Source organism: Archocentrus centrarchus, chromosome 6 (genome assembly GCF_007364275.1).
Source record: "Archocentrus centrarchus isolate MPI-CPG fArcCen1 chromosome 6, fArcCen1, whole genome shotgun sequence".
Classification (NCBI taxonomy): Eukaryota; Metazoa; Chordata; class Actinopteri; order Cichliformes; family Cichlidae; genus Archocentrus; species Archocentrus centrarchus.
The window spans coordinates 14,470,500-14,482,338 of NC_044351.1; the positions used below are offsets into that span (position 1 = coordinate 14,470,500).

The following is an 11,839-nucleotide window of genomic DNA, read 5'->3' on the forward strand; positions in this document are numbered from 1 at the left end:
GTTTTGAGTTCACATGCTCGAATTCCTAACTTCCATTCCTTCTTGTGTCAATTAATGTTTCTGTGTCTAATGTGTTGATTATTTGTCTCCTACTGTTTGCACAATGAGGTGCTCCAAAGCAGAAAAAAATAATTCTCAAACTTGTGTCTGATGATTCATTTTAACAGTCCATTTTATATTGGAAAATTGACTTCTTTTTTGATATAACTGTGGTTTACATGAAAAAAAAAAAATCATCTGCTGAGAAACTTATTTTTCTATGCAAGTGCTGTAAATGTACATATTGTAGCTGTGTGATGCTCTTTGATTCAGAAAAGGTCTGTTCTGGTGGTAGTTGTCCGCGTCAGTAAGGATCACAGCAAAAGAATTGGGGCTTCCAGAAATATTACATCTACACATCTCAGACTTCACAAGAGGAAGCTACTCCAACTTTGCCGGTTCCCATATGAGATGGAATGCCAAGCTACTGGATGGGAAAGGGAATGCTATAAGTACCTTGATCGAAATGTTGCCACATCCACTGATGTACTGATTAATATTAGGCAAACTACTAAGCTCACCTCATGTTTGAAGGGAATGTCCCTTTATGTTGATACAATGTCATAATAGGAAAAAAAGAAAATCATGTTTGGTCTTATTTGTTTTCTTATAATTCTTTTAAAGAAGAAAAATAAAAAATATTTAAATCACTTTCATTTTATTTTAATGTTCACAATACATATGTTTCACACTGTAATTTTTAAAGCATTAGTCAGTATAATAATCGCCTCACTAAAGCTTAATCAGCACCACACTGCAGTATTTTCATAACAGTTACACCTATTAAAAAAAAAGTTAAATCTTTGCAGTACAGCAGACTCATCTGAGGATCTGCAGTGTGATTGGAGCAGGCTCTCAAATCCCTGGGATGCTTTGCTTCACTCCTTTCCGGGAAGATCCAGTGAAATGTTTTTGACAACTCCGTGAATCTCTGCGTTAACCTGTTCAGACACATAACTAAATCAGGAAGCACACAAATAATTTTTTTTTAATAACATCTATATGTCTCAAATCTAGATTAAAACCAACGTTTCAGGTTTTACTGCATTTATGCTTGATTAAAAAAAGAAATCGCATCAATATGACATTTCATCAAATCTTAAAATCTCAAAATGGATTTTGCTTTGTCTTCATTATTAGGATTAGAGCACATCCTCTATTATCTTACTACCTGCATTTGCTAAATCCCCTAAATGATATGTTTGTTGATATTATATACACTCCATACACCTTGCTAGTATCAAGTTGGACCCCCATTTGCCTTCAGTGTTTCCTTAATTCTTCACGGCATTCGACAAGATGTTGGAAACATTCCTCAGACACTGTCAGCTGCATGATGTGAACCTGCTGTTCCGCCAAATCCCAAAGGCGCTCTATTGGACTGAGATCTGGTGACTGGGGTGGGGGGGCATTTGAGTAAAGTGAACTCTCATGTTCAAGAAGCCAGTCTGAGGTGATCTGAGCTTTGTGACATGGCTCACATGGGCACACTGTGGTCATAGAGGGATGGAAATGGTCAGCAGCAATACTCAGGTATGAGTGGTGGTGTTTAAACAACGCTCAGTTGGTACTAAGGCCGTCACACCATTACATCACCACAGCACCACCAGCCTGAACTCCTGATACCAGGCAGGATGGATTCATGCTTTAATATTTTTTATGACAAAATTCTGACCCTACCATCTGAATGTCAAAGCAGATATCAAGACTCATCAAACCAGGCAATGCTTTTCCAATCTCCTGTGAATTGTAGCCTCAGTTTCCTGATCTTAGCTGACAGGTGTGGCACCCGGTGTGGTCTTCTGGTGCTGTACCCCATCTTGCTTTAAGGTTCAATATGTACATACAGAGATGCTCTGCTCTAACCTTGGTTATAACGAGTGGATATTTGAATTCCTGTTTCCTTCATATCAGCTTGAAACAGTCTGGCTGCTCTCCTTTGACCTCTGGCCTCAACAAGGCATTTTCACCCTGAGAACTGCCACTCACTGGATATGGTTATGTGGGAAAATCCCAGTAGTTTCTGACCTACTCAGATCAGCCTTTCTGGTCCCAGCCATGCCACGTTCAAAGTCACTTAAATCACCTTTCATCCTCATTCTGATGCTCGCTTTAAACTTCAGCAAGTCGTCATACCCACGCTATTATGCAGTGAGCTGCTGCCTTGCGATTGGCTGTTTAGAGATTAGCCTTATTAAGCAGTTGAACAAGTGTCTGGCCTTTGCTAACAAATGGCATAAAAAAACCCAAATAAACTATGACCTGATTCCATTAATAAGTGTCCTCTTTTCAAAAACAGTTAAAAAATATTCCTCTTTGTGAGATTTCTTAATTCAACAGACTTAACAGTGCTCCTGAAGCTCATCACACAGGTATGCAGCTCAGGCTGACATGCAGAGTTGTGCACATTCCAAAATAGTAGCTTGACCTATACAATATATCTACCAGGATCTTTCCTGTACCTGTTTGATGACAGGCCGTCTGTTTTTCCTCTCATGGAGGCAGTTGCAAGCCAGCGAGTAGATGCTCTCCACCTGGCTCAGCTCCCAGTCTTTCATTTTTTTGTCCACAAAATCCTCCAGAGTCAGCTCCTCATCTTCATCATCTATGTCATACCTAATCTCCATCTAGGAAGTGAAGTAGGGGAAAAAAAAAACAAAAAAAACACAGTAATATTGCTTCCATCAAATATGTTCCACTGGCCATACATGCCAATAAACTCATTTGTGTGTTAAACACCAATTGAGGTATTAGCATACGATCAGCACAGATAAAGCTTTAAACATTTAAAAGGAAAAAGATTTTAACTTTTGGTTTAAACCCTTTGCAATTTTGCTATAACTGATAATGTTCCCTGACTTATTAAACACAAAGCCTTTAATCAGCTGTAAGCACAAACTGCAGCTTGACAGATACACTGTGAAAGCCTCTTTTGTGCAACTTACCAAGAACTGTGGCTCCCGGTTTTCATCAGCTGGCGGCAGTCCAGACAATATTTCTAACAACACCTGCAGATGGCAGAGAGGCGGGGTTAATCGTATGGCTTCGGGCAACAGGAAAACCTTATTACCCCACCATGTGCCAAGTGGCATCACCAGCACGGCAGAATTCCCACAGCTGTCCTAATAAGCATATGCGTCGCATAGTGACTCTGTGCAAGGACAGACATTTTAATAAAGTGCCGACCCCCCACTTGAACATTTGTGTCTACAGAAAGCCTACCACTCCAAAACTGAAGACATCGGATTTTGGTGTGATCTCTCCCCTCAGCGCCTCAGGTGCCATGTACGCACGGGTACCTACAATCCTCTCCGTCATCATGGTTGTCGACGTCCGCTTGGCTGAGGCTCTCGTCAGCCCAAAGTCTGAGATTTTTGCCACAAAGTTTTCATCCAATAGGATGTTTGCACTAATGGGAAAAAATAGGAGTGACAGTGAGCGGTGATATATAACATGTATATTTCTACATTTATTGGCTTTCCTGCCAAGAGTTAAATTAGAAGGTCAATACCTCGCATATGCCTTTCCTTCAAAAATTAAGCTTGAGCTGGTTAGCTTAGCCTCACATATTCACTGGATACAGGGAGAAACAGTGAGTCTGGTTCTATTGAGAGAAACTGACCCACTAGCACCCTTACAGCTGACTAGTCAAAATATGAGACTATATCTTATTCGTATGCATGTTACTGTCTATGCATATAAACTCCTAACTCTAAAACAATGTGTTAACAAGTTTTGCCTACTAGCCTCTGACTTGGAGCAGGGGAGTAAAACTGCATCAATGAAACTATTTTCTTTTTTTTACTTAGCCCTAAACAGAACCTTCTCATATGACCTGCAGACAACCATGTGGGAAAGCTTTCTTTACATCCTCAAAGTCTACATTTTGGTTCACCAACTGCCTCTGATGAAATACCATCATCTAACTAATGGTGCAAGATATTAATCACCCATAGAGAACCCTTACAGAAGTTAATGTAGCATCTTTTCTCTTCTGTGGGGGTATTTCCAAAAGCTGTTAAACTATTCTTTTTAAAAAAAAAAAAAACTGCTGGAAAGCTTCCACTCTCTGAACCTTTTAACGTCTCTGTGGACGTGATGGTTGCAGTGCAGATACTCCAAAGCTCTAGCTGTCCCTTCTGCTATCAAGCATCTCTGGTGCCAGGAAAGTGGAGGACTTCCTTCCTGAATGAACAAAAAAAAAAAAAAGCATGCGATTAAATCCCTTTGTCAGAGCACAGGAAGCGGAAAGCAGACTGTGTGTAGAAGAGTGAACAATGCTTACAAAGCAAGCCAGTCGGTCTAGCAGAGAACCATTGGCCATAAAGGTGTACACTAAACACAGGTGCTGCTCATCACAGGAAAATCCAACCATGTCAACCAAGTTCTCGTGCTTCAAACTGTGGGGGAAAAAAATGCTGTTATTATTCCAGAGTGACTGTGTTAAAATGTTAGAGCATGTTAAACATGCTTCTCCACCTTCTTGCTGAAGGTAGACGTATGAAACTTACACTTTCAGAGTTTGGATCTCTTGGTTGAACTGATCTTGCAACTTGTCCAGTGGCATGTCATCCACCTAAATAATGTTTTTTCTCAGATGCGGTTAACAACATCTACAGAAGCGTGTGGTTCGTCTGAAAAGCTTTTCACTTACCGGTTTGATTTTTTTCACTGCAACCGGTTTGTTATTCAGGAGACCTTTGTATACTGTCCCAAAGCCTCCCTCTCCAAGTCGGCTCCCGCCATCTGAGGTGGAACGGTCATCAAAGTTGCCCGTTATCCTCATCAGGTCACTGTATAAGAAAGTGGAGAAGCCTAAGGAGGGATACACAGTTAACGTCTATGATTAAGATCCCAATACTGCCACCTGCTGTCAATTATGTTAAATCACAACTTCAGAAACAAACAGCATCATTTACTGTTTTTCATTCATTGAAATCAAAATATCATCTTTGTTAATTACCCTACACCGCTGTGAAACAGCTTAGTTTAATAACAATCGAATCTAATCGTGTAAATTTATTGCTGTACTGTAGTATTGCAGTTGCAGATTTACATAATCTGATCACTAGGGAGGACAGGATATTTTTTAAGCTGAGGTTTTCAGCAGATAATGACAGTTCGCCAATGAGATATACTTAAAAAACATCACATGGATATGACTCACAAATGACTGAGTTAGGAAATGCCATAAAAATCAATCAAGATATGAACAGAGAATTCAGAATAAAGAAAAGTGACCTGTGTGTATTGGTTCAGTGTTCTCCTGCGGTATCCGACACTGCAGAATAGTGGTGACAGGCTGCGCCCATGCATTGCTCTCTCCCAGCAGCCTGGTTGAAGCGGTGCTTTGGGTTTTTACTGGAGGGGTCAGCTCCGTCTCTGATGGACTGGCCTCTTCCAATGTGTGTGGGGACAAAAGCAAAAAGTTCTCAGAATAAGTTACTGGGCTGAAACGGTGCACTGGTCACAAGCCTGGTTTTTCATCCTTTAAAACTGTGGTTTTAAAATTTCCCTTTATTTTCCAGTCATCACTTGACCTTTACTGGAACACAAGAAATTTTTTATTTAATTTTTTTTTTTTTTTTTTGCTAAATCTATTATTGCAACTTCATAACTTTTGTTATGAAGTTGTTGTTTTTTTAGTTGCTGACAATTTTTTAAAGTAACAAATTAACTGATCATATTGTTGGGAGGATTTAAAAAAAAGGGTTTGGTGAGGATGACGTAAGCACAAGTAAGTAGGGTGGGATCAGCTAAGCTGCAACAGGCTTATTATACCTGCTGCATGCAGATATTATTAAAACTCATACCTGGTAGCAGAACACCAGCAGCAGCCAGTAACTGGTGGCTCTTCAAAATGTCCACAAGTTCACCCACAGTGCTGTTGGTCGTCCCCCAGTCATTGAGCAGCTCCATTGTGGGACTGCGACCTTGTGCCACAAGACCTTCAAATCTCCTTAAAAGAGAGCGGCAGAAATAAAAATCAATCAGTGTGATTTCATTCAATGAAACGCAAACGCATCAGAAAGTCTGCCACCGTCCTACCTGACGTGGAGCTGAGAGTACCTCGGCTCCCCGCTCGGTTTTTGTATATCTACCAGAACATCTTTCCACCTGTCCTGAGGATCCAAAAAATCGGATAACTTGCGACGTAAACGATAACTGACGTTGCGAATGTAAGTAGCGGAAGTTACTGAATTATCCATTCTACGGGGTAAATCGGACAAAACCCGAGGTTGGGTTTTATCTAAAAAAACATGCCGTCATGACATTAGACCTAAAGACGTTAATTATACTCCACCGAGTGCACTCTTTGAACCAGAACAATCGCAAACAGAATTTCTTTTCGTTCACAGCTCTAAAAACAAAAAAACGTGTGTTTTTCCGATATTGACCAACTTCCCCTAAACGTAAACAGCAGGGCCGTCCCACAGAAAGTCTCCACCTACACAGCGGAAATGCGAAGAATGAGTGCTGTCATATAGTACAGTCTGTGCTGTTCTTACCTGTAAACAAGCACGCAACAAACTAACAACTGCTCTGTGTGTGTCTCTGTGTGTGTGTCTGTGTGTGTGTGTGTGTGTTACATTATTCTTTTTTTCTAACACAAGCGCAGAAAGGGAGACTGCCGTCCTGTGATGGCGGTTTACAGAATTGCAGTATCATGGCGCCCTCTAGTGGATCATGAAGAGAAACAAAGTGTCCAGTTGGGGGTGCACAGAAGACCTAATGAGGAAATAATGCACGTTTCTATGATTAACTTGTATTTTCAGCAGCTACATACTTTGTGAATGTTCTGTGATTTTTAAAAGTCAGATTCCAGCTGCCTTAAAATGTATAGTTTGAGATATCTTGAAACATAACATAATAATTGCTGCATATATCAAATATTGTGATAACTTTATGCATATAATTTGAATACATTCAGTAGTAGACAAGAACAAAATAAACAGATGCATAACTAATAGGTCCCACAATAGCTTCTCCAGCTTTGTGAACTCTAGGAATCATATTTGCATTTTTCTGAATAGATGATCAAAATATGATCTAGGTAACAATTATGAAAAAAAAATTTAATAAAATAAATAAACATCTTTTGTGTACTTTTTTGTATATGCTGAATACCTGGTTTAAACATTAAATTGGAAATTTGTGAATATGTTACTAAACGCTCTAATGCAGTGTACAAAAAAGGGTGCAGACTGTTATTGGCTGGATGTCAGGTACTGATCAATCTATCAATTGCACATAAGGCAGTTTTTGGCATTTCACACAGAACAGCAAAAAAAAAAAAAAAAAAAAAACTTGCTCAAAATTTCTCTTGGAAACTGTAAAATCTCATGTCAAGTAAATTTGGCAAACAGCTGGAGGCATTTGGTCTAAAGTGCTTAGAGTGCTTTTTTTTCTCTCTCTGTCCAGCAGAAATGCTGGATCTGTTTATGGCGTGTTAGTTGCAGTTTGCACTGTGTTTGATGAATTGCTATCAGCTCCATGTGGAAATGAAAGGCCTTGTTGGATGGGTGGGGTGATAAAGTGCAAGATGTGTGTGTGTGAGAAATAATACACTTCTGACAAATAAAACCACACACACAAGATTAAGACTTTTTTTTTTTTTTTTTTGCATATGAAAAGGCTCACAATAACATGTTTATGAATAGATCAAAAACACTGAGCCAGCCATCCAGAGAGCCATGCTGCCAGCATTGCGAACACACCAAACAGTTACAAAGTAAAGGTTAATTTGGATCTTATTTGATATGGTTAAGCTATAAAGCTTTCACAGTCACGACTGGGATGCAGTTCTAACCCTCACTCTGAATCAAGGTTGCATTCAACTTTTGTTTCCGGGCAAACACAAAAGAATTTTGTCAAATGAATAAGACGGCAAGATATGTTAAAATTTAAACCTCTCCATCTCCAGCTCCATCTACCAGAAACCATGTGAAGTAACATAAATAATGTTCATAGATTATTATTTTAGCATGGAGCTTGTGAAACCACTGACCCAAAGCATATGGCATCACTAATGTCCCAGCAACAGACTTCACACAAAACAATCCTTAAATGCCGCGCTTGATTTTGATGAGTCCGGATGATGACAAGCAACATTTGCATGATTTTACACGGTTGCGCATCATTTCACTTTGTCGCCACGCAACGAACATACAAGAGAAGATCCAAGCAGAGAGAGGCAACTGCAACCCGCAGGCCTGTTGTGATGTTTTACAGGCTAGGCTGATGACACCATGAATGATGCTGACTTTTTTCGTGAATGATAAAAGCTAGTGACTCATAAACTAATAGCTACTTTTCTTTTTTCTCGAATGGATTCTATGACAGTGCATCCACATGGTCTGAATTACATGAAAAGGAGACTTCACCGCATTCACCAAACTGCAATTAAGTTATTTTGTAGGGAAACGCATAATGAGAGCCATTACTGCAATTGTGGTGGGCAGAAGTGTGTATTCTCTTTATTCCTGAGGTTTGATACCATCTTTCAAAAACACACAATTCATGACTTCAGCTGGAGCTTGCCAGAAGTTGTTTATGATTAAATATGATGTGAGGACATTTGAGTACCTCTGCATTATGATGTGTGACTTCATTAGAGCAACTATATGTGGTTAGTGAGTGTATCTGTGCCTTTGTTTTTTATGTGTGTATGCTTTTGTGTGCTGAACTGGGGTGCGAACACAAGCCAGCGGTGACCAAGAGACCATCAAAGTAGATCCTCGTTTGACAGGGACCTGAGTTACAGAGAGCTCAGGTAAATTCCCCCCCTTGTGTATGTGTGTGTGTTTGCATCATTGTGCTGCTGATGAAGGATAGCCCTCACACCTGTGCATAGGGGATCCTTTGAAGGACCAAATCATCTCATACATGCCTCCTCTAACCCTACTGACAGGATCCAAACGCTGCATGCACACTTCACACGCAGAGGAAGGGAGTGAAGCCAGAATCTGGGCTCTCCTGTGGCGAGCGGAGAGACAAAGGAAGGGGGGGAGAAGAGAATAAGAGCAAAAGAGTCTGACACTAAAAATGATGAGAAGCAGAAAAGTTAAGAAAAAAAAAAAGAAAGAAAAGAAAACCAACAAGCAACACAGGGGAGAAGGCACACAATAATTAGAGTGCAGTGAGAAAGAGGCGGAGGAGAGGATCTGATAGAGGCGAAGAAGAGGTGGAGAGCAGAAAGCGAGGTCCCCTGTAGTTTGGGAACAAGGGCAGAGGTGGGAGAAGTGCCAAAGTGGCTTAAATCAGCGGGTAGAAACTCTGCAGGTGGAGGAAGTGATCAGAGGAAATCATGTGCTATCTCAGAAACTTTAATGGTGAACAAGGACACAGCTAGTGCTGGACATGGATGATATAGAGGCTGTTATGATTATGGTGTTAGATTTAAATGTGGTTAAGTGAGGTTTTTTTCTTATCATTTAGGATTTGGGAGATATTTTATTAACAGTTCAACGTAAGAACTGATCAAAAAGTTCTTCCTCAGAATAACAGATGAAGCCTTTATTTAATCGAGAAAGTCCCACCAGGATCTTATTCTGAAAGGAGACCAGAATATAGTCAAAAACTGAAGGGGATACTGAATAACAATAAAACACAGGGGGACATAATGGGCTCAGTTCTCAAATGATAATAAAAAGACCCCAACTGATTAAAACCATTTGGTGTCTGTTCACAGCATAATTGCAAATGATCTTATTTGCAAATATACAATTGCCTCCAATTTTAAAACATGTGGTCACCATTATGCATCACAAATGTATTGCAGTGAAAATGTGTGTTTTATTAAGAGGGAATGTTTTTGTAAAATCTTGCAAGTAAAGCGACTAAAATCCACAAATTGCAAGATTAAAAAACAAAAAAAAAATCTTCTATTCTCCATCCATCTTCTTCCATTTATCTAATTCAGGGTCACAGGGGGGGCTGGAGCCTATCCCAGCTGCCATCGGGCGAGAGGCAGCCTGGAAAGGTCACCAGTCTGTCACAGACCTGTGAATGTGGATGGGCAATTTAGAATCAACAGTTAACCCAACCCCACACACTGCATATCTTTGGACTGTGAGAGGAAGCCGGAGCACCCAGAGCAAACCTGCAAACTCCCCACAGAAAGGCGCTGGCAAAGATGGTGGCTGATGATGAGCTTTTGCAACTCAAAAGAAAAAGAGACCTGCAACATGCTTACAGCATGGAGGAAAATATCTTTCAAAATGTCACCTATGTCAGCATCTCCACAATAGAGTGTTGGAAATACACATGGCTATGATGCAACTCCACATGTGAAAAATTGTGACAGTATGTATTGCAGTGAAGGCATTCTTTGACAGCTTCTATAGAGATCACATCTTCAAATGGGATAACTGGAATGCTGGAAGCTTCTACCATGGTTTGCTGTTCACCAAAAGGATGCTGATTGTGTTTCTTTTATTGTATATTGAATCCAACGGAGTAATTCGGTATCACTGGTCTCTTGACTAAATGTCTCCGCTTACTGAATGGCTGCAGCAGTGCACAAATTAAATGAAAACACAGCAGTTAAGGAAAAGGTCAATCAACAAGTGCAGCAATAGTAGACGATGCAACAGAAGGACAACAATCGGAACCAAAAACAGATCCTAAACTTTGTCGTTTTCTCTGGTCTATGCATGCCACATTTCAGGTTAAACATGTTTGAATTTGCTATTCTATTTATATCTAAAATGAGACAGCAACACAAACTCGTCTCTGATACATGTCTGCATGCAGTGCTTTAAGTAATTATGGGCTTTAGCCAGATGCAGCCCACTTCTTAGAAAAAAAAAACAAAAAACAGATTTATGCTCATAAATCAACACCAAAGCTGCAGTGTGTACAGTTGTTGAAATTAATTAGTAGTCTTGTCGGGGAGTTTAACAGTTCACCCAGCTCATCGGAGGTCTCCCATGGTGGAATTCAAATGAGCCGAATGAATGGGAGGTCCAGAGAAGAGCAACAGGGGGTATGGGCACAGCATCAGGGTCAAATGAAAGAACTTCAATGTATCTTTGTATGTATACTGCCTGTGCATACAAGGCTTTTAGCAGTGTGCCACTGATAGACACTGAGAATTCACTGTAGGAGGTCTCCTCTCATAGTGGAAAACTGTTGACCCAAATCAATGTACCCCAGGGACTGAACAACAATTAAAAAGCCTTTTGCACAAGAAGGTGTTTTATCGCTATGGTTTGTGAATGTTTATAGCTTTAATATTGATGAGACCCACCACTATGTTGCATGTCAAATCTTGGATCAAATGTGTGCACACAAGGATACTGCAATGGCCCATTAGACACATAGATGGCAGCCTGCAACTACTAATTAATGACTAGTATGGTAAATATTAGCACATCCTTAGATATGCCTAAAACTAGAATATGGGGCAAGGTTGAAATCACTCACACACACACACACACACACACACACACACACACACACACACACACACACACACACACACACACACACACACACACACACACAGAAAGCCTGGCAGCATATGGCAGTTCACATAATTTAAGGCAATATGACTGAAGTCAACCAGAAATTAAAGTAATTTTTGTGTTTCAAAGTCTCCTTTCATTTCTGCTTTGTGGGCTGAAGAATTTGCGGGGAATAGCAGCTGTTTGCCTGTCCAATTTCCTCTTGGCCTACACACACACACACACACACACACACACACACACACACGCACGCACACACACACACACACACAGAGCTCATCAGGAGTTTACTTCTAAGGAATGATCTGGCGGCATCTTGAGTGGCAGCTCAC

At 40.3% G+C, this 11,839-nt stretch overlaps 1 protein-coding gene across 2 annotated transcripts; it reads right to left on the reverse strand.

Annotated features, from left to right (window-relative positions):
* Positions 1-692: 692 nt before the first annotated feature.
* Positions 693-6,500, reverse strand: irak4 (interleukin-1 receptor-associated kinase 4). Of its 2 annotated transcripts, XM_030731192.1 has the most exons (11): positions 6,088-6,500; positions 5,853-5,998; positions 5,281-5,436; positions 4,694-4,854; positions 4,551-4,615; positions 4,325-4,439; positions 4,115-4,224; positions 3,262-3,448; positions 2,985-3,047; positions 2,502-2,666; positions 693-980 (listed from the first exon to the last, which is right to left on the reverse strand). In XM_030731192.1, the coding sequence occupies exons 1-11, from the start codon at positions 6,246-6,248 to the stop codon at positions 918-920; spliced, it is 1,392 nt and encodes a 463-aa protein (XP_030587052.1). In that variant the 5' UTR covers positions 6,249-6,500; the 3' UTR covers positions 693-917. The 2 variants fall into 2 exon arrangements, with proteins under 2 accessions (XP_030587052.1, XP_030587053.1); XM_030731193.1 differs by lacking the exons at positions 5,853-5,998; positions 6,088-6,500 and having other exon boundaries at positions 4,694-4,832; positions 5,281-5,417.
* Between the last annotated feature and the right edge of the window lie 5,339 nt (positions 6,501-11,839).